Source organism: Salvelinus alpinus, chromosome 33 (assembly GCF_045679555.1).
Source record: "Salvelinus alpinus chromosome 33, SLU_Salpinus.1, whole genome shotgun sequence".
NCBI classification, from domain to species: domain Eukaryota; kingdom Metazoa; phylum Chordata; class Actinopteri; order Salmoniformes; family Salmonidae; genus Salvelinus; species Salvelinus alpinus.
This window is the reverse complement of record NC_092118.1, coordinates 11057263-11084700: the sequence shown is the minus strand read 5'-3', so window position 1 is coordinate 11084700 and position 27438 is coordinate 11057263. Positions and strand designations below refer to the sequence as shown.

At 42.9% G+C, this 27438-nt stretch overlaps 1 protein-coding gene across 3 annotated transcripts in view; it reads left to right on the top strand.

Annotated features, from left to right (window-relative positions):
- Nucleotides 1–27438, top strand: part of phkb (phosphorylase kinase, beta) — a 59083-nt gene that overhangs the window by 25056 nt on the left and 6589 nt on the right. For 2 of the 3 annotated variants that reach the window (XM_071381849.1, XM_071381851.1), the window contains 15 exons: nucleotides 1671–1868; nucleotides 6458–6515; nucleotides 6663–6740; nucleotides 7888–8046; nucleotides 8396–8490; nucleotides 17727–17782; nucleotides 18791–18884; nucleotides 22128–22211; nucleotides 22977–23081; nucleotides 23238–23320; nucleotides 23624–23714; nucleotides 24191–24249; nucleotides 24379–24541; nucleotides 24695–24776; nucleotides 26205–26262. In XM_071381849.1, coding sequence (XP_071237950.1) covers nucleotides 1671–1868; nucleotides 6458–6515; nucleotides 6663–6740; nucleotides 7888–8046; nucleotides 8396–8490; nucleotides 17727–17782; nucleotides 18791–18884; nucleotides 22128–22211; nucleotides 22977–23081; nucleotides 23238–23320; nucleotides 23624–23714; nucleotides 24191–24249; nucleotides 24379–24541; nucleotides 24695–24776; nucleotides 26205–26262 — 1463 coding nt within the window. Of the gene's footprint in view, nucleotides 1–1670; nucleotides 1869–6457; nucleotides 6516–6662; nucleotides 6741–7887; nucleotides 8047–8395; nucleotides 8491–17726; nucleotides 17783–18790; nucleotides 18885–22127; nucleotides 22212–22976; nucleotides 23082–23237; nucleotides 23321–23623; nucleotides 23715–24190; nucleotides 24250–24378; nucleotides 24542–24694; nucleotides 24777–26204; nucleotides 26263–26507; nucleotides 26599–27438 lie in introns of all 3 variants that reach the window. The other variant, XM_071381850.1, reaches the window with a different exon arrangement.

Here is a 27438-nt window from a genome sequence, read left to right as displayed (position 1 = left end):
TGTGCAAATGGAATAGACAACAGGTGGAAATTATAGGCAATTAGCAAGACACCCCCAATAAAGGAGTGGTTCTGCAGGTGGTGACCACAGACCACTTCTCAGTTCCTATGCTTCCTGGCTGATGTTTTGGTCACTTTTGAATGCTGCCGGTGCTTTCACTCTAGTGGTAGCATGAGACGGAGTCTACAACCCACACAAGTGGCTCAGGTAGTGCAGCTCATCCAGGATGGCACATCAATGCGAGCTGTGGCAAGAAGGTTTGCTGTGTCTGTCAGCGTAGTGTCCAGAGCATGGAGGCGCTACCAGGAGACAGGCCAGTACATCAGGAGACGTGGAGGAGGCCGTAGGAGGGCAACAACCCAGCAGCAGGACCGCTACCTCCGCCTTTGTGCAAGGAGGAGCACTGCCAGAGCCCTGCAAAATGACCTCCAGCAGGCCACAAATGTGCATGTGTCTGCTCAAACGGTCAGAAACAGACTCCATGAGGGTGGTATGAGGGCCCGACGTCCACAGGTGGGGGTTGTGCTTACAGCCCAACACCGTGCAGGACGTTTGGCATTTGCCAGAGAACACCAAGATTGGCAAATTCGCCACTGGCGCCCTGTGCTCTTCACAGATGAAAGCAGGTTCACACGCACATGTGACAGACGTGACAGAGTCTGGAGACGCCGTGGAGAACGTTCTGCTCCCTGCAACATCCTCCAGCATGACCGGTTTGGCGGTGGGTCAGTCATGGTGTGGGGTGGCATTTCTTTGGGGGGCCGCACAGCCCTCCATGTGCTCGCCAGAGGTAGCCTGACTGCCATTAGGTACCGAGATGAGATCCTCAGACCCCTTGTGAGACCATATGCTGGTGCGGTTGGCCCTGGGTTCCTCCTAATGCAAGACAATGCTAGACCTCATGTGGCTGGAGTGTGTCAGCAGTTCCTGCAAGAGGAAGGCATTGATGCTATGGACTGGCCCGCCCTTTCCCCAGACCTGAATCCAATTGAGCACATCTGGGACATCATGTCTCGCTCCATCCACCAACGCCCCGTTGCACCACAGACTGTCCAGGAGTTGGCGTATGCTTTAGTCCAGGTCTGGGAGGAGATCTCTCAGGAGACCATCCGCCACCTCATCAGGAGCATGCCCAGGCGTTGTAGGGAGGTCATACAGGCACGTGGAGGCCACACACACTACTGAGCCTCATTTTGACTTGTTTTAAGGACATTACATCAAAGTTGAATCAGCCTGTAGTGTGGTTTTCCACTTTAATTTTGAGTGTGACTCCAAATCCAGACCTCCATGGGTTGATAAATTTGATTTCCATTGATAATTTTTGTGTGATTTTGTTGTCAGCACATTCAACTATGTAAAGAAAAAAGTATTTAATATGAATATTTCATTCATTCAGATCTAGGATGTGTTATTTTAGTGTTACCTTTATTTTTTTGAGCAGTGTATATGAGTCTCTGACTAATGTGTTATTAAATGTCAGCCTCTTTAATGTTGGAAAGTGGCCATTAGCAGAGAGAGAGAGAGAGGGTCCCTTAGTCTCTTAACCCTTTACTAACTACCTGAAGACAGCTGGCACTTGGGGGTGAAGGGTTGACTTAGGAAATGATCAAAAACGGGTATCTGTGTTTTAAATGCTATGCATTTTAAACCTTCTTTGAACCCTAATACAGAATACAGACGCTGCCCTCCTGCCCTGCATCAGTTACCCTGCGTTCGCTGTGGATGACGACGCCCTCTACAGTCAGACCCTGGACAAGGTAGTGCGCAAGCTAAAGGGGAAGTACGGCTTCAAGCGCTTCCTGCGTGACGGCTACAGGACCGCCAATGAAGACGAGAATAGGAGACACTACAAACCGGCTGAGATGAAGGTCTGTGGTTTGGTTTAAAAGCCAACCCTGCAGACTGATTGTGATGACTAACATGCGCTATTCTGACTTGACTTTTTCCATTTCAGCTCTTAAAACCCCTTACGCTCTTCGGGAATTGGCCTATTATAAATAAGGCTAAATTGAAGTGTTTCTTACATAAGAAATACGGAAAGCATATGCATAACAATGGTAGCAATTCAAAGGAAACAGTTTGGAAATTATGGGGAAATTATTAGACTTAAATTGAGGACACAACAGTTCACCTGACATGGTCGGCATAATTTGAAAAAAATGTCTTGACAAAAGGACTATCTAAATTATAAAATATGATCTTAGTCTTAGGATTTCACTACAAAATACTAGTGAATTCAGAGAAGCAGATAGTAATTTTGGTGCGAATAGACTGGAGACACAATTGCATTCTGATGTGTGGTCCGTGGCAAAGTTTCTACAACAAACAGGCTCATTCTGTTCAGGACAAACCAGGATATAACACCATGTCATCTTGTAACTGCATCAAACATAGTGATTATAAATGTTGACACTACATATTACATTAGTTTTATGAGATAGCTAGCAGTTGATGTTATTCTTCAGTAACACAGACCCCAGAGCAAATCAAGGGGAGAAAAAAATAGGTTTATTTAAAATAAAATAAAATCATAGATGTTATGCTGGGAAGTAGATGGTCGATGTTCATTGTCTCCTGTCCTCAATGATTCTCCACAGAACAAAGTGACGGGATGTAATTTATAACCCCCAACCCTAGCCTGTGGTTGACCAATTAGAATTCTTTGCAGTAAAATTGGGCCAATGGCCAAATAACAAGTATCCTGTTTCAGGCTCAATGTATAGACGATTCAGACCAATGAGATATTACCACATGTAGCTATGAGTCCAGGACTGAAACCCATACACAGATTCTAACCAGATGTTGAACTGAAAAAACATTCCATTGATTGTTAATTCCCTATTGACCTCTAGTCCTCTGCGTTGTATATTATCTTAAAATATTATTTTTTATTTATTTCTCCTTTATTTAACCAGGTAGGCCAGTTGAGAACAAGTTCTCATTTACAACTGCGACCTGGCCAAGATCTAGCAAAGCAGTGCGACAAAAACAACAACACAGAGTTACACATGGGATAAACAAACGTACAGTCAATAACACAATAGAGAAATCTATGTACAGTGTGTGCAAATGTAGAAGAGTAGGGAGGTAGGCAATAAATAGGCCATAGAGGTGAAATAATTACAATTTAGCATTAACACTGGAGTGATAGATGTGCAGATTATGATGATGTGCAAGTAGAGATACTGGGGTGCAAAAGAGCAAGAGGATAAATAACAATATGGGGTTGAGGTAGTTGGGTGTGCTATTTACAGATTGGCTGTGTACAGGTACAGTGATCGCTAAGCTGCTCTGAGAGCTGATGCTTAAAGTTAGTGAGGGAGATATAAGTCTCCAGCTTCAGAGATTTTTGCAATTCGTTCCAGTCATTGGCAGCAGAGAACTGAAAGGAAAGGGTGCCATAGGAAGTGTTGGCTTTGGGGGTGACCAGTGAAATATACCTGCTGGAGCGTGTGCTACGGGTGGGTGTTGCTATGGTGACCAGTGAGCTGAGATAAGGCGGGGCTTTACCTAGCAAAGACTTAAAGATGACCTGGAGCCAGTGGGTTTGGCGACGAATATGTAGCGAGGGCCAGCCAACGAGAGCATACAGGTCGCAGTGGTGGGTAGTAAATGGGGCTTTGGTAATAAAACGGATGGCACTGTGATCGACTTCATCCAGTTTGCTGAGTAGAGTGTTAGAAGCTATTTTGTAAATGACATCGCCAAAGTCAAGGATCGGTAGGATGGTCAGTTTTACGAGGGTATGTTTGGCAGCATGAGTGAAGGAAGCTTTGTTGCGAAATAGGAAGCCGATTCTAGATGTAATTTTGGATTTGATATGCTTAATGTGAGTCTGGAAGGAGAGTTTACAGTCTAACCAGACACCTAGGTATTTGTAGTTGTCCACATATTCTAAGTCAGAACTGTCCAGAGTAGTGATGCTAGGCGGGCGGGAGGGTGCGGGCAGCAATTGGTTGAAGAGCATGCACTTAGTTTTACTAGCATGTAAAAGCAGTTGGTGGCCACGGAAGGAGTGTTATATGGCATTGAAGCTCGTTTGGAGGTTTGTTAGCACAGTGTCCAAATTATTCTTATAAGATGGAAATGTGGACAAACTCTGAGGTGTTTTGGCTTGCTTGTATGAAATCAAAGCGGTATTACCTTATCCTCAACGTCTCATCTGTAAAAATACATAGAGTCCTCATAATTTACAGCCTTTCCCTCACTCAGACATTTTTTTTGCCAAGTTGCCAAATTTAGCGTGAGGGATGAGGCAACTTCTTGTCGCGTTCAGAACGGCTGTCAGTCAAAACCCATACAGCGCTGTGAAGTGGAGACACTGAGCTCTGTCGTCATGTACAGCCACTGCGTTCCAATCAGGGCCCAAATCTGCCATTGTCAACCCGTATACGGGTACGAGTGTAAAGGGTTAATCCAGATTTTGTTTTGCTACGACAGAAGCCACGCAAATGTGCCTGCTCTGCCGTTGATAAATCCCAACTGAAGGCATATTAACTTCAGGATTAGCTGCTGTGCCTGCAGAGTGTGAATTTGGAGCAGGGCAGCTACTTAACACTGAGCAAATCATTGCATTAGCCGCAGCACTGACCTCCCAGAATTAATGAGCTTGGATTTAACAGGGGGAAACACAAAGGGAGGAAATATGGGAATAATCTGAGCCACTAAACTTTAAAGTTTCATTATAGGATTTAGACTAGGTGCAATCAACAGGTCCCAGTCAGACCATTTTGGGAAATGGAAGCTGGATATTACACTATAAAATGCCTCGTGATGAATCATTTTGAAATCTCATCCATTACAGTAGGTAATGTAGTAGGCCATTACATAACATTATAGATGGAATGGTTCTCTGCACATGCATAACCTCTTCTTGCTGCCCACTCAAATAGCTAGAAGTCACATGTATGGGATCACGAAGGACGTTGTACATCATATTTTATTGCTGAAATATGCTGTTTCAGGTGGGAGGGCATTGATTGCAGGTTTATTCAATTTGAAAACGCTTATCTTGTTAGATTTTCAAAAGTCTAACGTTACCCGCTACAGGTGAAGGAGTGCATCCTGTCGTACAATATAGAGTTTTATAATCTGTGGAATAGCTGAGGCTCCTGGGATAGCTGGTGTTTACTGCAGATGTAGGCCTCAGTGATGCTCTCTCCATCCCTGTAATATTTTATTAAATATCTCCATCATTTTGTACCTCATCTCTACTGGCACAGACACGCAAGCAAGCAAGCACACACTCACTCACACACACTAGCATGACCCAGCTGTGTCAGCCTAACCCTTGAGCGATGACAAACAACTCGCAGTACGGTATGCAAAATAGCTTTGGTAAAGCTGATAACAAAATACAAGAATAGAGATGGAGAATAGAGATGGCTGGGGGGAATCATATGTTAGATTTCTTTTGATTTGATGGACTGATGGCTGAAGCGGTCCCTGTTATCTCTGCTATAACAGCCAAACTGCAGCCTGGGAAATGTGTGACCACTCCAATTAACAGCCTTTATTTCATTACGTTGTAGTCACTCTCTTATCTCCTATTGCCATGGAGATTGTCTGCAGAGATGGGAGACGGCGATAACAAAGTCTTAATTACATTTCAGGAGTCGTTATGCTCCTCCTCTCTGAAGGCGAGGAAGCCAAGCATACCACGAAAGTGTGCTGCTGCTTTGGTCCCAAAAAGATTCCTTAGGTGACTGTCTGAGAGCTAGTCAATTTTGAAGAAGGATTGTTGACGTAATGCAGATATATCCTTTGGTCTGTTTCATTCAGTGTTCTTTTAGTGTGTCCTCGGGTAATTGATCCACTAAGTTAAAATGATTTATGTTGCCTTTGGTTTGTGAATGCTACATGAAAACAGAACATAACCAAGGACACTATCTGACAAACGATCAATAACAACAAAAACATGTACTTAAGACTTATTACGTCCTCACAGTTACTGTTGAAGTTTCTCCTTGGAATTATTGAAATGAATAAATTGCTGTTTCGCTATACAAACATCTCTACATTTGGCTTGTTTTTAATTTCAACCTCAGATGATTTATGGGTATGGGTGGCGAGGTAAGAAGTCTAAAGCTATGTAATGGAGTTTCTGGTTGGCGGGGACTCTGATAGCATCTCAGAAGTAATTGTTTTTGCGTCTGTTAAACTGTTAGAATTGGACAACGAACTCGCCAGTCTTCACCTGTTAAGTGTTTTAAGTGTGTGTTTTGGGACAGGCCCATCACTTGCTATGAGCTGCATTTATTCTAAAAGCTGAGCATTTCTATTGTGTTCAATATGCAACCACTGACACAAAGCAATATATTTTGAGATTAATGCACTTGCATGCCATGTTTATTTCTCTTTCGGGTTTAGGAAACGAGTGACCTTCTCTGTGTTATGTCTTTTTTTTCATTTCTTCAAAGACACTTTTATGAAAATCGAATGTTCTTTTCTATTTCAGCTTTTTGATGGAATTGAATGCGAGTTTCCCATATTTTTCATCTTCATGATGATTGATGGTGAGTCGTACACAGTAAACATCACAATAGTTGTGCTGTTAATATTGTCTTCAAAGTGTTGTGAGTATTGGGTTACATAGAACTTGAATATCTGCCACTTTTTAGCCACTTTACGGTCTCCTCTACTCACCTGTATTTGATTTCCAGGGGTCTTCAGGGGGAACAACGCCCAAGTCAAAGAATACCAAGACCTGTTAACGCCTATAATTTTTCAATCTTTTGAGGGTGAGTTTTCCTCCTCCCTTGGTGATCTGTGTTCTTATGGAACTACTGTGCACGTATACTGCCACGCACATGCACATACACACTCAATTACTCTAGCAGTGTTTCCCCTAGGATGTTTTTCAGCAGTGGTGTCAAGGGTGGGGGGGTGCATTGTTACTGGGGAGGTGAACTGCTACTAGCGTTAGCAGCATAATTACATGCTAGCTGTTAGAGCCAACGACTATCCATTTAAAAGCGTATCTCAGCAGGAATATTTTTATTGTACAAAATTACATCAGGTTTGTTGCGGCGGTGGCAACAATTCAGCAGTGGTGGGCCACAGCTGCTAAATTAATATAGGGGAAACACTTATTAGTCCCTCTCACATACACATTCAAGCTGACATCCGTGGGAGTTTTTTGAGAAACATACACATTTTGGTTGCAAAGATTACTGTTATTTTCATATTATACACATTACAATATCCATCCATATTCATCTCCCACATGCTGAGTGCACGAAAGCTGTTCACATATTTTAAGGACCAGGCTTTTATATCAGCCTTCACACCAAGCTGTATTTTTTCCCCAAGTAAAGAAACCACATTAAAAGAGTCTGGGGAGCCAATAACCTCTGAAGCATGCATGCTGCTTTAGGAATACATCTCAGTGGTTGTCACCTCCTTTGGCTTTGTGGTGTCTTTGCATTTGTTATGCAGAGAAAGTATTGTACTCCCGGTGCGTTCCATCTTGGAAATGTGACATTTCTTCACGTGTGTCTGTTAAGATACCTTTGAATAGATAACTACCACTCCTTTCTCCTGAGCAGCAGACACATAAACTGCACTCCTTTCTCCTGAGCAGCAGACACATAAACTGCACTCCTTTCTCCTGAGCAGCAGACACATAAACTGCACTCCTTTCTCCTGAGCAGCAGACACATAAACTGCACTCCTTTCTCCTGAGCAGCAGACACATAAATTGCACTCCTTTCTCCTGATCAGCAGACACATAAACTGCACTCCTTTCTCCTGAGCAGCAGACACATAAACTGCACTCCTTTCTCCTGAGCAGCAGACACATAAACTGCACTCCTTTCTCCTGAGCAGCAGACACATAAACAGCACAGTAAAGTGTATCTATCTCCCGTCCTGTGTGTCGTGGGTCAGGCCATGCTGTCATCCCGAAGTACTACCGCGTACCTGCCGACTTTGTGGAGGCGGAGCAGAAGAAGCACGGGAGCCAGAAGCGTTTCCCTGCCAACACAGGCCAAGATGGCACGCTGTTCCTGTGGGGCCAGGCCCTCTTCAACATCGCCAGGCTGCTGGGTCAGTCTCTATGTCTGTCTTCCCTTCACTGACCTCACCTCACTGTCAAATACCTTCTGTTCTCTGACCGCTGGCTGGAGAGGTATTCTTCTAGAGAGCATGCTCGCTGGGGTGTTCACTATACTGTTGTCACGTCAGACTGCAGAGGTCACGGAGTTCAGATATTCAGTTCAACATATGTATTTGTTGTATGTTAGAAGTTGCTCTCAGGTTACAGGGTTCTCATTACCAAGTACGGACTTTTTGTAAGGAAAAGTCATTTTATGGGGTGTATGTCCAGTGTATCAGTTGGAACCTTGTAGTGTGCTCTCCGTGTTCACCCTTCCACTCTGCCATGTCTCTTTTCCAGTGGATGAGCTGATCAGCCCCCAAGACATCGACCCAATCAAACGCTACGTACCCCGCCAGGATCAGAGGAACGTCAGCATGAGATACTCCAATCAGGTTCGACTCCCATTCCCATGTGACCAGCCATGTTTGGCCATCACAATAATCTAGATACTAGATATAACGACGAGATAACGACGAGATGCTTGTGTCTCCGCCCTAACAATGGGATTCGCTGTCCACAGAGCAGAACGGCAGGCTGTCAAGCTCCTACCTATTCCTCTTTTTGTATTGGTTGATGCATGTCGTTATTTTAATACTTTTTGAATATTCTATGAGGAGTGTTGACGTCAACCGCTTGTATCCAATGGAGAGTGAGTGCCAGCCTCATGAATATGCATAGACAGTCTCGAATTTCAGGGAACAACTCGAATATTAAGTGTTTTTTCTCAAAGTAGCCAGGATGTCACTTCAATCAGTGTAAAGAATGATTTTTAAACCTTGAGACAATTGAGACATGGATTGTGAATGTGTGCCATTCAGACGGTGAATGGGCAAGACAAAAGTTTTAAGTGCCTTTGAACGGGGTATGGTAGTAGATGCCATGCACACCGGTTTGTGTCAACAACTCAATATTAGGAAGGTGTTCGTAATGTTTTGTACACTCAGTGTATATCAGTACACTCTTAACATTACAAAACTTCTATTAGATCAAATAAGCCTCACTTATTTTTATCTTGGCTAAATTCTACCCTAAATTCTATCTCATTGCCGCCCATACAAAAACTCCTCACTTAATGATCTGCTTAACGTGGACAGATTTTGGGCAGAGTAAAGCATCTCGCTTCGCCTCTTCCTCTCTGCTATAATTCACCTTATAACCTGTGTAGTTTGGGTCCTGGATGCTGATTGGCTGAAACAGCATTCCAGCCATGTGTAGACAATATACCAAGGGTACGACTCAAAATAACTTATTTACTGTTCTAATGATGTTGGCGAGCAGTTTATAATAGCAATAAAGCACCTCAGGGGTTTGTTTTATATGGACAATATACCACGGCTGAGGGCTGTATCCAGGTGTTGCGTTGTGCATAAAAACAGCCCTCAGCCGTGGTATATTAGCCATATACCACAACTCCACGGGCCTTGCTTAAATAGTTAACCTGCTGTAAGGGCACTACTGCAGACTACTATATACACTCTGCATGTATACATGAGTCTGCATAATTCTATATATCATTGATTCAGATGTCATATATTCTTACTTTGATGTATTATTCCAAACCTGTGTTGATATGCGAGGGCCACAAGGCTCAAACGAGAGGTAAAAAAAATCAATGGGGAAGAAGAGAGATCAGGAGTTTACATAATTGATCTTGAGTTTAGACTGTAGATTCATGCAGGAGGAAAGCTCTCTCACCTCAGTTTTATTCATGACGCAAATGCTCAGCTAAGCAGCTCACCCCGGAGCAGAGGTTGGAGCTCCGGTACCTTCTCAAGCCTTTCACCCTGGAACGGTTTCTACGGTTTGCGTCGTTGGGAGAGCACGCTGGGAGGGGATTGCATAATGCTCACAAGCGCGTGGAGCGGCTGTCTCGTTGCCTTTACATCACTATAACCCTTTGGTCTGTGGGGGGGGGGGGAGGCGCCCTGCGTGCGTGGGCGCGCTGAGCTTTCACATGGAATCTACGGTTGATTTTTTTTGTGCTCCCATTTCGGCTGAGATACTCTTAGCATCGTCGTGTCTCCAATGCACTTAAAGGCACACTACGTAAGACCATTCCATGATACATTAGACTAGACCTGCTAAAATATTCTGAATTAACGTCTGAATGGAAAAGGGCAGTGCAGCTAGATGCCGCTGTGGTGTAACGGTGAATAGAATAATACACATTAACACTGCATTAGAATGGCGATCGTGGGGGTTACATTTAGATTTGACTGTTCAGCAAGCTTGATGCTAAGCATTTAAATGTGTCACGTGATAATACAGCTAGGTGATGCCCTGAGACCTTCTAGATAATTCACGAGAGAATGGGATTCACATAGTTTACGTGTTATTTATGTAATGTTAGTGTTATACATATTATGAAGAATGTAGTGCGACTGTATGCTGAGCAGCTCTGAATTGAAACGTCCTAAAATTCCCAGAGCCTTTATACTGTATGTTAAATTGTTATTAACTGATACAAATAGTACACTATTTTTGGTAGCGCATATATTTTATGCACTTCCCAGAGTGTCAGGCCCAGTAAGCACTAGACCCAGATCTGTGTGTGTGGATCAGGGTAGTTTAGTATTTAGAAACCATTAAGAGAATGTGAAGTGAATGCTCCTTGTCTGTGGTTTGTTCCACGTGAGAAGCGATGCGTTTTGCTAGGCTCAGAGGTTGAGTCAGATCAAACGCACCCCAGGGAGTTTCAGGAAACACTCTCCAAATAAACACAGAACAAAAGCCAGAGAGGAGATATCATTAAGCCATATGCCTTAAAATATACACCCACACACACCATCAAAGCACGCGCGCAGCAAACACGTAATACAACTATACACCAGATTAGCTAATCAGACACATGAAACAAATGCACACATTTTCACTACCGTAATACTGAGTCAAAGAAAGACACACATGAACACAAATACACAAAAGATGGATTCAAACGCATAATAATTAATTGTATTTTTATGTAACCTCAAAGGGCTTTACTTTGTGGGGGAACTCACCTCATCCACCACCAATGAAATGAGCAAATAAATACTAGTATTTTCTTTCACTCTCTTTCTACATGCATACACACTCTCATAACACACACCTATTCACAGTATCGCATACGTGCACTATACAGTTGCTCTCTGGCAGCCAATTCCTCACAGCTCTAGTCCCCACAACAGAAACAGCTCACTCTTTAACTGAGTGATTCTGTGAGCCACAGAACAAGGTTAATGGAAATTTCCAAAGCAGGGTGCATCCTGGGGGCTGTCACTCAGCTCTGCATCTGTGATGAGGTCTGAAGGTGAGAGGGCTTCAATTGGCCGTCACACTATGAGGCACAAACAAGCCCCTTCAGAGAAAGAGAGGCGCAACATGGAAGGCATTTGAGGTTGTCGATTTTAGTGTCTCTACTAAATGCACAATGTTGTTGGGGAATTCAGTTTTACAGTCCTGACAGTAAGCCAGAATGTATTTTTCCAACTTTCCAAGCTTTTGAAAGTCAAACTCTAAACCCCTTGCTCATACCTTTTCTGCATCCTGGGTTCCATACTACAGGTTTGTTTTGTATCACCATATAAAGGGAAAGGCTTCTCAGATCCATTGCAGAACAAAGGAAAACATATTGTGATTATGTAAAAAAAACATAGTAAAACAAACATTAGAGGGACACCATTTTTTAGATGCATAATCCAGACGTCCCTGTGTTGATGTGACACCCTGAATGGTTGTGAACAGATGGATGTTATTTTTTCCCTTGCATCCAAAGATGCATAATATTCATTAGCAGGACAGGGCTGCCAAATGGCACGCTGACAGCACTGTAGAGCAGGGCCCCCCTCTGACAGCAAGAGCCCAGGAGAGATTGCCAGTGACCTGAACCGGCAGGGAGTAGGCCATCTCTCACATCATTGTGACAGCAAAAGTGGATCACAGTGTCTGCTTTAGAAACTTTACAAGGCCCCGGTCCCAAGTCAAATCCACATTAATGAGTTTTTTATACATTTGGCCCAGTGGTTTTTCCAAGCTCACTGTTTGGTTTATTAGCCATAATGACTATAGTAGCTCTCCCAGCCTCTCATACCTACGGGGAAGTGACCTGTGAGCAGGAGAACCTCCAATTTTGTCTTTCCAAAGGCAAGCATCTACAAAGGTGACCACCTCCTCGACAGGCAAACACAGTTTGGTCTTTAATCATGGAGTTCCATGCTGCTGAACCTGATTCTCTCTGTGAGTCTCGCAGAATGTGGCCAAGCTCACAGCAGTGATGTAGAGTACAATCGTGTGCTCTCCCTAACTCCCAGTGCCCTATATGAGAAAGGTCTCTATTTGGGTAAAAACAACAGTTGTGTGTCATCATCCCTGTCTGGGCATATCAATTATCTGTCATGGTGAGCACTGTGCTGGGGTTAGAGGCAGGTCAGTCACATGCGCCAGAGCAGAGACCATTTAGATGGCACAGCCATATGGGTCTCCTAACTCGCCCGTGCTGCTGCAGTTGCCATGCCAATGTTATTGCACACCAGGCTCGGTGCTTAATAAACTAAAAAACGGCTTGTGGGTGGCGAGCTGGAAAAGGGCTTTGACATTATATGAGCAATTACTGCCACGTAGGTGACTGTCAGTCTCCACACTTACACTCAACGCCCTCCCATTCCTCTATGTCACGCAGTCCCGTCTTCCATCCCCATTTTAATAAGACTTTAATCCATAATGGCAAAATGGTACTTGAATATGGGCTGACTCTGTCAGCTTAGAGGGCTTTATTGTCAGGGCTGGTGTGTCCGCTCTCTGGGTGACGATGCCGCGGCACCCATACAGAGCCGTTCATAGGTAGGCCTGATTTATCAAAGACTGTCTCTCCCAGTCTCCCCAGTAGAATCTCAATGGGAATTACATCAAATACAACAGGTTTGACAAGCCCAGGCTCAAGGAGGCTTTCATAGGGCTCAGCTTAATATAAATTGATAATTTTAATAAGGATTGCCGAGTAAACCTAATATATCTGCGGTGTGCCCAGTGAGAGGGAGAAAGAGAGCGAGGGCGATGTGTATCAAATTCTCAGCAAGGATCCCTCCATAATTACATAGCAAAGAATCCAATCCCCACCGTTTTCAATTTCTGTGAAGTGATTATTTCTGTACCTCCACTGTTACATTCATATCCCAAACCAAGTTCAATAAGTCTGCCTTTGTCATGCTACCTGGAAATGTAAAATGAGAGGAAATAAAGTGTGCTTTTAAATGCCAAGCTTGAGAAAGTACAATCAAAAACGTGGCTCACACTTGGCTATCTGCGCACTTACAATGTGTAGCACGTCACTGCCGATAGCTTATGAGATAGCGTTGTCTTAGTGCCTTGTCAACCTTATTTTGAACAACACACTAGTAACACACGTACAGTGATGCGAGTTTAGTATATGTCAATTCAAGTCATTATCCCTTTGATCTAAACGTGCACGTAAAAATGCTGAGCACAAACAGAGTGCATTTTATTTGGTGTTCGTCTGTTGTGTGCACACTCATGGGTACATTCATGTGTATGTATAGGATTGTCTTGTATACTGAACAAAATATTAACACAACATGTAACAATTTCAAAGATTTGACTGAGTTGCAGTTCATATATAAAGAAATAAATCAATTGAAATAAATTCATTAAGCCCTAATCTATGGATTTCTGTTCTGAGGGCAAAATATTAGGAAAGTGTTCCTAGAGTGGAGTGGCATATACAAAATGCGTGCTAGACATGCTGTGAAGGCTCATGGCCAGTCCCGGTGGGGCTGTGTAACCTTGAGCTGGTTAGCTTAGGTCAGTGGACAGAAGGGCTCAGCAGGGCCTAACACTGAATCACTGAAGACATATTGAGAGGAGAGGAGGGATGGGAGTGGGAGAGGAGGGATGGGAGTGGGAGAGGAGGGATGGGAGTGGGAGAGGGGGGATGGATGGGAGAGGAGAGGGGAGTGGGAGTGGGAGAGGAGGGATGGGAGTGGGATGGGAGTGGGAGGGAGGAGTGGGGTAGGAGGGATTGTTGTCTTCACAAGCTGTGTCAGAAAAGGACCAACACTGTAATTTTCCTCTGTGAAATGATTCAGTCTTAGTCATAGTTTACATAGTGACTATTCTTTTGAAGTAGTGTTTTTTCAGGCTATTGACCATGTATTGGAGTACATTCACAGTTCAATTGCTTTGGGGAGATAGGCCTATGTGTATATTTCAGTTACTTGCATTTTGCTTTCCGGATGCTTGGAGAGTTCCGCTGTGTGAAATGCAATCTGTATGCAAAGGACACGTGTTAGTACCCAGCGTTTGGGTAGACACGGTGCAGTGTGAGAAGAAGCCTGAAGGGGCCTTTTCCCTCCATGCAACAATGGAGGGAAAAGTGTCACGTTTCAACGCTTTTAATTTGGGAAAATCTCAAATGAAGCAGAGATGAAACTCATTTATATTTGCAGTCTGGGAGTGGCACTCCTGACTAAGCTTGTTTTGCAATTGGGCTTTTACGAGTTGAGATGCACGTTTCTCATGCTGAGACACAAGCTACTGTTGACGCAAATTGCTTACCTAAATTTGAGTGTTTTCTTCTTTTTTTTCTTTCAGGGGCAATTTATTGTACTCATTCTTTTCAACAGCCTGAAATGAGAGAGGAGTAGCTAGACAAGTTGTAGAAGAGCATTTATTCCAATTAGTGAGATTTTTCTGACAGCCGTTTCTGTTCTCAATGTATTCATGTTATTACTTTAGTTGTAGCACATGGAGAATGTCCCTGAGGAAGTAAATATTGACATTTCAGCTCTCCTTCAGACAGACGAGCTTCAGGTACCGTATGTACTGCACTATTAAATAAGACCGTCATTACACCTAAAAGAAAACAAATAAGGAACAAAGACACTCTCCATCTATCTCTTCCTCTGCAAACAATACACGTCTTCCTCTAACCCCGGTCAAAATGTTAATTATTTTGTTTGTGTTTATATTGCCCGACCAAGCCAAAAGCCAGTAACTGCTCATAGCGTGGAACTGAGAAAATGAGCTTTTATTTACCTTGGTTTCACAGTAACCTAGTGCAGTTACTGCTAATATGACTCCCATTTTCTCCAGAACACAATACAGTAGAGGCAGGATACTTGTCCACATGATTAAGCATGTATTTAATGTAGCAAAAATGACTAACTCATTTTTGACCAAATGAGCAGTTACTGCCTTTTTGCTTGGTAGGGCAGTATACAGTATGTGTCCGTTCACACATTTACTGAGCATTGAGGTGGCCTTATGAGACACTGTTAGTGTCTCCCGGCTGTAGTGTCGTCAGTGTGATGTCCCTCCATCTAGTCTGGCCCCGGTTACCTCAGGAGCTGGGGGGCCCATGGCCCAGGACCCAGAGCCAGTTGCCAGCAGGCACGAATATGAGGCGCTAATTGAAGCTTGACCGGTCTTATCCAGGTTTTTTTCCTGAGACAACAAGATCTCTGCAACACCTATTAAGATGTTCCAGTACATTCTGCTGTCCAATCGAAGCTTTGCTTTAAACCTAATTACCCGCCAGGTAGGTATAGTGGTGAGCTGGAGAGAGAGAAGATATTTCCTGCATTATTTTATTTGCATCTTCATTTCTTATTTTCTTTATTTCTTTCTCTCCTCAAACGATTCCTTTGTGTTTTGGAGCAGACTGCTAATGAGAGATTTCCATTGCAGTGTTTTGGAAGCCGCTGCTCACAATTAATCAGAAGAGATTTCTGTGAACCTCTCTCTCCCCCGTCCCCCTTCCCGGATTCCTCTGATTAATGATAATGAGGGTGTTGAGAAAAACCTGCTCTTTCCGCCCAAACAAAATGGCTTCCAGCCTTCTCTTCTCTGCCTGCGTCAGGCTTCCTGCCGGGCCATCTAACGGAGCATTGCCTCTGATGAACAGCCCTCCTGCGAATCACAATATGTTATTTTCAAATGGCTCAGGGATTTTAGTCATTTAACTCCAGTGATATGATTCACTCTGTTTACAAATCACTTATATCTGAATACATCTCCCGGGACTCAGCGGAGGGAGGCGGAAATGCAATTGTTGCAAATAGAAGAGAAAGGAAGCATGATCATTAGATCAACGTCATTCGATCCTCAAAGATGACTCCTTGAAAGATTCACAGGTATATGACAGTATCATATGCATACCTTTCACCTTGTTCATAGTTGGAGCTTTATTCATGTAACTTAATTCTGAAGCAAAGGCACTGCTTCTCCGATGCATCTGTGACAACGTTTACATGCACACCAATATCCTGTTATTATTCAGGACACTCAAGTATTCTATTTTTGAGCTGACTCATATAAACATCATATCCCGTTTACAATAACCCGAAAAAGCTTGTATCCCGGTTATGTGACACCAGGATAAGATGCCTGGGATATGCTGATCTTAGACGGGATACTGTAAAGATGTTATCCCGTTTACTACTGTTTTTTCTCTGTCTGCGCAGGCTCAGTTGCGCATTATTGTGTTGTGTGATGGTGATTTCATCTGATTGTCAAACAAATCACTTCAAAAAGTAGGCTACCTGCGCAGTTCGAGCCACCATAATAATTCCATAATCATGTATTTTTCTTATACTCCGTACTGGGCCATATAGCACACTGGCTACTTTCCCCCTTTAATTTAAACAAGTTTCTGCTTATAATTTCCGACATTTGGTAGGCCATTTGTTTGTCAACTATAGTTAGATATAGGCAACTTCTCTTCTGTCATAACTTGTTGCCCACCAGGATGTCTTACATTGATAGAATGCATGCGTTAATCTCGTTAACACCGGTAAAGTTGTCTGTTTCATTAAGGGACCTTTTTAATTAAGGAAATTAAAAGCTGAGAAAACGATGAAACACGTTTCTGATAAGACTTCAAGTTCGTCTTGGGCGCATATTTTATTTGGTTGAAATAGTCTGCTTGCATAACAGCGTCAAAGATAACACATTACACGCGCATTCACGTTTACTCAAGAGATGCTGAAAGAAAGAAATCCGATTTCACCACTCCTGTTGCCGAGACAAAATGAACATTTGTTGTATAATTTTACTGCAAGAAATGCGTAATTCTGCAAGAGTTAATATTATATTACTCTACATGTGAGAGGTTATAGGCCTACAGTTAGTGTCCATATTTCAGGTAATATTCCATTTAACCCATATGATCTTAAATTAGGAATATTCTGTTTTAATAAGATATACTCGTTAGCAGGATATCAAAAGTGCATGTAAACAGGTTATCCCGAAATAAGACCTTAAGTGGGATAAGAGCTACTATCTGAAATACAGTGCGCATGTGGTCACTGACACTCCTGCTTTACTATGGCCAATCCAACTCCTACGAAGTCAGTAGTTTATAACCACTATAAAGATTACCACGGTTCAAACTTCTGTAATGACAGGGTACGGTGAGGTATGGTTCACCTCACTTCCCTCATCACTCTTTTGTTCCCTCAAGCCTCTTATCTCCTATTCAAAGCTTTCCTTTACAAGTGGATCAATTTTCACTGCAATGTATTATGCAAGATAATAATTCAGTATGTTATCGTGATTTTGTTATATACTATAAACTGAAATCGTATTTTCCCCTGTAAGGTGAGTGTTCACTTCTCTCTCTCTCTCTGTGTTCCAGGGTCCCATTGATAATGACACGGTGGTCCATGTGGCCCTGATTGCTGAGAGCCAGAGGTAGGTGATGGGAAAGATGAATAGGACACTGTGTGAGGTAGCGATGTGTCTCTGAGATGAGAGAATTGTGTGTGTGAGAGAGAGTTTGTGGTAGTTCGTAAAGCTGGCCGTTTTTCTCCCTCTCTCCTTCACTCGTCTGTGTTTTTTGTTGTTGTTGCACTGTGCACATTAAGCGCTTGGCCGTTGCACGGTCTTCATCTGTTAGCACCCTCATTTAGCTGTGGAGTCAAAGAGGGAGGTTTTAGTAGTCGGCTGGCCAGCTGAAGCCTGTTAACCTGTCCTGCTGTTCCAATCAGACGGCAGGTCTTCCTCAGCAGCTAACCTAGCACTCGTATTTCAGCCTGCTCACTTCCTCCTAGCCTTTACCTATTGCTGCGTTTGTTTCAGAGAATCTTTCAAGGTGTAGCTTGTACAAAACCCTATAGCTTTAATCATTAAACCCTTACTGAACCGTCTCTCTGGCTAGGACGTGTAGACAAACTCTGTGTGACATTTCAGCTGCAGTAGAGTTGACCGTCTTCTGCCTGACCCTATTGTCCAGTGGCAGAGGCCCAATTCACACCAATGTGTTTAGGGACCAGGTTGTCAGGGAACAGATTCAGCTGGTCAGCCAATCAGTAGCCTAGCCTGGGAGCAGCCGAACCCCACTCTGCCTCTCAACACTTCAGTTGTTTCCAGGACGAGGGCAGGTTGAATCAACCTCTGTAAACTCCCGTCCTCCACATCAACTCACCTTTGAACCTTTCCACATGGACAATCCTTCTTCTGTTCTCCCTGACTGGTGTTTTAGTGTGTTGTTGACCATAAAATCACTATACACTATTCACTACAACACTTTCAGTAGTCTATCTTCCTTGTTTGCTGTGTGTGTGTTTGGTAATAAATGTGCGTTCGGTACATGTCTCCTACTACTTTTTCATAGCTAATATTCTTTTGGCCACCCAGACTGTTGGGCTTCCTAAACAGTCCCAGCTGTGTAGCCTAACAGTGTCTTGTGTTGTGTTGCAGACTGCAGGTGTTCCTGAACACCTATGGCATCCAGACTCAGACACCCCAACAGGTGGAGCCCATTCAGATCTGGGCCCAGAAGGAGCTGGTTAATGTGAGTTATACCACAGAATGAAATACGAGTGATGTTCATCACTATGGGTAACACCACAACCTGACCGAGGCCATAGAAGGCTCACTGCAAGGAGAGAAGATTGTGCGACGTTCACGTACATTTGTCTGAACGTTTTAGAAAACGTACATGATTTTAGAAAGCAATAAACTAATCAGTCAATTTACCTAGATGTCCAAGGCCATCTATCAATATGTCAGCCGAGTATATGGGCTTAGTCAATTCATCTGACTGTCAATCTTTGCAGCCACGATCTATTAAGCTATCCCTCTTGGTTGCTCAATCAGTCAGAGTGAGGCTGGAGATCGGCCAATGGGATTGACCGGTTGACCTGTCCAATATGTCATTTTGGCGAGCAGTGTATTCTTCTTGTGGGATGTCTATAGTATCCAGTGCATCAAGTCTAAAAGTATTGGTGTAATGCGTATAGAAACGATCACTGCCTTTCCTAATATATTAATACATCTTAGAAAGGTCTGCCTCTGCTCTTCTTCCCTGTTGTTGGGCATGTAGTTATGCAGCAATGGATTGGGTGGGTGTCACGAGCCAGGGCGAGCAGCATGCTAAATATGAAATCCCATTTGAATCTGTTAAAGGCTGGGGCACCGCTCTGCATTGCGTCGCTCGCTTCATCTCTCTCTGCCGTTCGATTGTGTTTCCAACAGCTGCTTGACGACAGGAGAGCGGCAATTACATCCAGCAGCATGTTATTTATCTCAACCCAGGTGGCACAGCAACAGCGCTGCCAAAATAGCTTCCATTTGCCTTGGTGACGCCTCCCCAACCCATCTGCATGTCGTTTGACCCATCTCCCAGCGATCATGTCTATAAAAGCCAACGGTCGTTACACCAATTCTTGGTGCCAAGTGGAACTTGGTCCCAAAAAACTTTCGATTTTAACATTGTCATAAAAAAAAACATTTCCCCATCATGAGGTTAAATGAAAAAGTACTATAGTAAGTGCCTATTAGGTGCCAAATAAACAGGGTTGATGATATCTTCTTAAACCTTAAAATGAGGGACAGACGTAAATGAATACCTAATCACATGAAATGTATTATAATCTTCTAATTTTTTATTTAACTAGGCAAGTCAGTTAAGAACAAATTCTTATTTACAATGACTGCCTACCCCGGCCAAACCCGGACGACGCTGGGCCAATTGTGCGCCGCCTGATGTCATACAGCCTGGATTCGAACCAGGGACCGTAGTGACGCCTCTTGCACTGAGATGCAGTGCCTTAGACCACTGCGCCACTCGGGAGATATGACTTTGTCAAAGCAACAAAATAACTAGGGCTTTCTAATGATGGTGAAACTGATGGAAAATCTTCATCAGAGGTGACAGGGTTGATGGAGGGACATGTCGATATGTTGAATTTTGGCACTTTAGCGAGCCTTTATTCCATTGAAAATACAATTTGAATTCTCCATGTGGTCTATATTAAAGTGTACTTTATTTAATATAATAGGATTTTAAAATTCAAAATTGGTGCGCAATTTCTACTTTTAAATATCAAAGGGACGCAAAAGGCCCCCCTTTTCGTGGAACGACCCAGATGTCTAGGAGAGAGGAGAGCAGGTTTTTGATTGATGAACAGAGACACTGCGACACTAAAGCCTTCTGTTACAACTGTCATTCTCTTACAACAGGCCTCATATCACCCAACCTAATGACACGCTCAGAATGTAGCCATTTTGATGGCATTAACAGCAATCACATTAGCAGTTTGGTTGCTTTTGATTGTGGTCTAAATGAGAGAACTTTGATGTGAGCCATGTGCTGTATTCATTGGTATTCTTCAGGCAGGGACAGGGAGCCGTGGGTGCAGACAAAGGTTCACACAACGTCTCTCCTCAAACAGGCCACATGGCCAGGGGCGCTGGGAATTTGTTATGCGACTTAATTCTGAATAAATATTTGCCGTCTTTCTGAACTCTGCTTTTTTAAATATTATCATAATATTCTGTTAATTGCTTGATTCTCCTATTATCTTTCGTACTTTCCACCCATGTATAATTTGTTTCCAACTCATTTGAAGATGGGAAAAGCAGGAGTGGCAGAGCTCCATCTAGTGGTAGGATGTACACATTGCTCTTTGGTAAGATTGGTGATTGCTTGTTGTATTGAAGCTTGTTAGCTACATTTCCTGCAGTGCCACTGATGTACACAGTCAGTGTTATTGACCAGGAGCCTCTGATTGGATTGATTAGGAGGAATAATTGACATGTATTGCCTGGTGTGGGAAGATAAGGGCTGAGTTCATCCCATCATCTCGTAAAGGGGACAGTATGACACAGAGGTCACAGGGACTGCAGTATGCCTCCTCACATGCATGGATCAGGTGTTGTGAAATCAATGCCCATCGTCCGCATTGTGGATTGACAACAATTTTCCTCATCACTCTGGCATACAGGTTGTTACCTCTTTCTCTCAGTTTCAGTGTCTTCAGGGCGTAGACACTCTGTGACCTTGTACCATTACATAGTGGCAATGGAATTCAAATGTATTTAAAATACCATTAGCCAAGGGAATATTACACCAAGACCATACCAGGTAGAAGTGAAAGAATGGGGAGCAGTGAGGGCCGATCCTGACTGACGGAGCCTACTAACTAACTGAGCTACTTGGTGTTGCTTTACAGTAAGGACCTGCAGGGGACCTTTCTATCTCTGCCTTCTGACAACTCCATTAAACCCACCTGCACCATGGCACTAAACAGAACCATAGGGGTGTTAGGCTCCACAACAGAGCCGTCATAGGCAGGCTCTGCAGGGGCCGTTAACTACTGGCACGTCTCAACTTCAGAGGGAGGTAATTTTAGATTATGGATCGCAAACAAAAGAAAAATCATTGGGGATATGAGGAGGATTGATCTTTTGTAGAGGTGCAATAAAAATAGACAACTTTCCCTGCCTGGCGTTTTTGAAATGACTCCCATTATGATCTCTGTCATATCTAGCTGAGTGTGTTGTCAGATCTGAAGGCTAGATATGTGTACGAGAGGAAAGGACGGTAGCTAGCTGTATGATAGCACTTCTCTATGGGTCTGTGACTTGCCTGAGGGAATAGAAGGAGGGTGATCTATGTTGTGGTCTGTTTGTCAGTTGTAATGTACATGGCGTTGGTCAATAGGCCATGGTCTAAGATTTGATGTGTAATTTGAAAAACTAGGCTTTTAAAAACGAAACTGAAATAGGTATGCCTGTCTCTTTCTCCCCCCAGGCGTACCGCTTCCTGGCCATCAATAAGAAGCTGGGGCTGAGTGGGCGTCCGGAAAGGCCAGTGGGCTGCATGGGCACTTGCAAGGTGAGCGTTCACCACTCAATGCTACCACATACTCAGAGGTCGTACCACCACCTCCTCACTGATGAACATAAACCAGCACTTCTCAGTGTGCAACCACAGCTCAGAATTGGAATAATATTCATTTACATGTAAAGATATAATGTACATAGATATTATACATATTTTTGCCTTACTTTTAACATTGTACAAAGTACTGCTGCCATGCAATCCATGATGGAAATATGTGTCATTCAATTTCGTAATCCACTTTGATATTGTGAGCTGCTGTCGTTAAACTGTTGTTGGTATTCCTTCTAGTTGTCCCCAGTGAAGGACATTTAAATAAGTTTACACAGCTGAATACAATTTGGTTTTTTAAATTGCCAAATGAATCAATCACAGTTCCAAACCTATTACTAAGACAATTTTTTTATGGAACATTTATGTGTTCTTATGGAATAGGGCGTCCTGCCAGAGGACATTCTAATAATCTCTTTGTTTGTGTGCGTGGTAGTGCTTGTGCTTTAGAAACGGACAGGGAGAACAAGTGTGCCTGTGCATATTTGTGTTTTTGTTTGTAGAGGAGAGGTTGTGTGTTCGTTTTAGGAAGTGTCTGTGCTCGCAGGAGTGTAACGTCTATGCGTTCTAGCTTCTGTGTATTGCTTCCTCAAGATCGATGGGTTGTTTTATGTCCTGTCCAGAGTAATGTATATGTCGGTACCTCCGAGCCATCCATCTTGGCCTGCAGGATCAGGTAATGCAATGTGTCTGCTCCACTCCCCACAGATTTATCGGATCCTGGGGAAGACTGTGGTGTGCTACCCAATCGTCTTTGATCTCAGTGACTTCTACTTATCCCAGGATGTCATGCTGTTGATTGATGACATCAAGGTGAGCTGGGGTGAACTCACCTCATAAACACTTCTGTTTAGACATTTGTCTGGTTTAATTCTTGTTCTGGGGAATGCACACTCACCACATTGTGTCCCTAACTGTATGTCTGTTTGGTCAATGCCAGTTTAATGTGTTACATATCTTTGTATGTAGAATGCACTGCAGTTCATCAAGCATAGCTGGAAAATGAAAGGTCGCCCACTCTTCCTGGTCCTCATCAGAGAGGACAACATCAAGTAAGAACTACTTTTGTATTTCCTTCTGTACTGTAATTGTTACTGCTTTAGAGTGTATAGGAATCCAGCACAGGAGGTGTACCTGTATTTGCCAATAAGAGTTTTGTTATTGTCATTTATATCACTTTAGCTTGGGTGTTATGCTGATCACAGCAGTATTGATCATTATCCAAAGAGCACCTTTTTAAATGCAATAAAATCGCTTACCATCCCACAGTAGAGGTTGTTCTATTGGAGTCTGCGGAATAGCATATACTCATTAGGTTAATATGGAGAAAGTTATAACAGTAGAATATCCTTCAGGGGGAGCCGTTTCAACCCAGTCCTGGACATGTTGGCATCGTTCAAGAAGGGGAGTGTCGGTGGGGTCAAAGTTCACGTGGACAGGCTTCAGGTTCTCAACACTTTTACTTGTTTCAGTCCACTCACACTTCTTTGAGGCATTGTGATATCTACCTTCACAATACTATTGGCAGTTCTCCTTTCCTTTGGAAATGCCTTTAGAAATAGTGAACATGTATGTTTGCAAATCCAATGCCTTTGAATTGCCTTCACCGAGTTCTATTTCCTACTGTTACAATGACTTTCAGTGTCTCTAGAGAGTTCTTCAGATGTTTTGATGTGACGTCTTTTATGAAAGACACTCAATATTCCCTTCACACCTAACTCTAGAAGCAGACAAAGGGCTCCATCCCTCATAGTCAATCCCTTTTATCATCTCATTCTTCTGGGAACATAATTCCCCTTTGTACATGTAACTGGCTGTCAATGTATAGATGTGACTTCAGTCGGAATATTTGAAATCACCTGAACTGTCCATATCCCATGTAAATGAGATTCCTTGATGTCACTATTAAATCGTCCTTCCAGACCCTGATATCAGGAGCTATTGTGGAGCAGTTAGACTTCCTTCGTGTCAACGAAGCAGAGTAAGAGCTTGTTCCTGTCGTTTCCTCCTTTTGTATTTTGTGACACTTTTTTTTATAGAGGAATCAGCGTGTAAAGGATTTAACATGCCTGTAAACCTGAAAATACTCCTGTAACTTCCCCTGGTCTAGAATCCCAGAGTTTAAGAACTTTCAGGAGCTGGAGATGCCCAAGCACTCCAAGGTGAAGAGGCAGACGAGCACGCCCAATGCCTCAAACCTGGAGCAGCAGCCTGAGATCGACATCGAGGAGTGGAAACACAAATCCACCAACGAGATCATGCAGAAATTCTATGTGAGTCCAAGAGTACGGTGTAAATATATTAGGACAGCTACAATCAAAAGGAGATGGGTGTTTTAATGTCAGGGCCCTAGATCTGACTCTTAACTATCTTTACACCGCCATGGCATGACCTTTGACCTCTTTCTGTGTTTTTGTCTTACTCAGGACTGTGACTGCCTGGCCAGTCAAGCACAGCTTGCCAGTATTCTCATGAAGAAAGAGGGTCCTGACTTCTTTGCCAAGGATGGTAGGCACAGAAACAAAAGCACACGTGCAAAATGGTGTTACTCTGTTAAAGTAACGGTCCAGTGAAAATCTCTTCTTACTAATATTCTGTTTGCTCATACCCAAATAATGTTGTTGACGCATCCTTTACTTGTAATTGTAGCCAAAACATAAATGAGAGAAAAACCTCTCAGTAAAACCGAATCTCAAACTTAGTTTTAAAACAAACCGTAAAAACAATTTTTGAAATTTGCTTAGATAATGACGTCATCCTCTTTGGTAGAGACAGGCCCGTATGTGAATAGTCCAGCAGCTTTTTTTATTTTATATCTTTTTCTCCGGTGTGGAGAAGGATCCTTCTCGAGACTCAGGCTCAGGAGTGCACACACTGCACGCACACAAGCAAGCTAGCTAGCTAGCCAACAATCCACAGTTGCTGTTATCAAACAACTATCTCGCCAGTCACTTCTATTTCAAATTATGTGGTTTGTTAGAGTTGGCCTGCTGGCTGTTTAGAAGCAGTTATCTAACTAGCGTGCTAAGGTTTGCTATCGCGGCTAACTGGCTAGCCAACAAGAAAGCAAGTCAAAGCAGATCCTCCACACAACAGCCATCTCTCCATTCCCTTCTATTTTACATCCTGTGGTTTGTAGCTAAAAGTTTTATGTCAAGAGGAAACCCAGTTAGCTGTTGTTGACTGATATACAGGTAACTGCCAAAATAAAGAAAACACCAACATAAAGTGTTTTAATAGGGTGTTGGGCCACCACAAGCCAGAAAATCTTCAATGCACCTTGGCATAGATTCTACAAGTGTCTGGAACTCTATTGAAGGGATGCGACACCACTCTTCCATTTGGTGTTTTGTTGGTGGTGGTGGAAAACGCTGTCTCAGGCGCTGCTCCAGAATCTCCCATAAGTGTTTAATTGGGTTGAGATTTGGTGACTGAGATCATTCTGTTTCCTAACAGGCCAAGCAGAGGCACAGAGCAAATCTGCTTTTTAACATCCTAATTATAATGTTTTGGAAGGACATCTATTTAATTCATATTGTAATTTATTGGAGGTAATATTTTATAAAAAAAAAAAAATGGTAACACTGAACAGATACTTTAACACTATTCATCAGAGCCAGACTAACGGGCCAACTAGCCCCAGGGTGGGAATCAGTGCATCACTGTAAATGAAATGTCCATAGCCTAATCCATTTAGCACCCCATGACTAACTGATTTAGTTTGGATCAGTGTCTCCTCTGTGTTAGAAATAGTAAAAAGAACAAATGGGGTGAATTCAACCAAGGCATAGCCTATGCAGCTAGTGTCATGAATAGCAGTGTCTTGGCAAACACTGTTTTCAGACCCAATCATCCACAGTTTACATTGTTCTAGAATATATATACAATGATTTGCATTGCTCAGTTCACTTACAGAGGCCTTTTAACTGTTTCCAGAGACCCTAATGGAAGACATGGAGAGACTCTACAGAAGAGCTGGGACCAGGAAGCTTTGGTCAGATTTTCTTCTTTCCCTAGCATATTATTCCCTTTTCATTTAACCTGAAAGAATAGTTTGTATTTTATTTCATGTGGCAGGTAATATCCATCCATTTTGTACAGCACCTCTATGAAGAGCCTTCAACTTTTTTGCCTTTCAGATCATTTTACTATCGTTTCAAGATTTAAGTAACATTTTCTCTTGTTCTCTACTGAATTCCAAACTGTTGTAAACAATGATACATATTTCTATGGGTGTAGGCTGGCGGTGCGTTACGCTGCGGCCGTTATCATGAAGTTTGCCAGTTCTATAGCCCCTCATATCACCACACTGGTGGTCCATGGCAAGCAGGTAATGGAGTAGAGTTGATGTGTAGAGTCTGTGTAGCATGGGTACTGTATTAGCTCAGCTAGCCAGTCAGTCACTGTGCACAGCGTGTACCATTAACTGTGAGTGCTATGCTTCACTCATGCACTTTCCCTCTGCAGCACTGTCCACTTGCTCTCTATGGACGGTCAATTTCACGTTCACATGCTCCGTTGGCCTTTTTGTTGTGGTTTGGCTGTGTCAAGGGAGCTGGTCGTGAGTTTTCATATTGCTCAGCGCTAAGATTGAACATAATTGCAGAGGGACCTGAGAGTCAGAGAGTGGAACAGCCTATAGGCCAGGCTCCACCTTGCTCTGGAACCACATCAATACTTGGTCCAATTTCCTTTCTCATTTATTTAACATGGGTTAATAAGTGGAGCTTGAAATAAGTTCCTTTATATTACACAACATCAATGGTTTAACATCATCACACCATGAGCATTGATGTTGTCGATACGATGAAAGTACACTTTTTGTTTTAGGAAATCTGGGTTTTACTAAAAACCTACAATCCACCTGAAGTTTAAAACACTGTTCTCCATTTTATTTTGATTTCTATTGAGATTGTTTTGTTTTAAAGTTGCCGTGTATGGCTAAGCAACCCCGTATGCTGCCATGTACACTCCCCTCCGTATTTATTTGGACAGTGAAGCTAGAACATTTAATTTGTCTCTGTGCTCCAGAATTTTGGATGTGAGATCAATATGTGTCATATGAGACAACAGTACAGAATGTCACCTTTTATTTGAGGGTATTTTCTTACGTATCTGTTACCGTTTAGAAATGAAAGCACTATGTACACTACATGACCAAAAGTATATG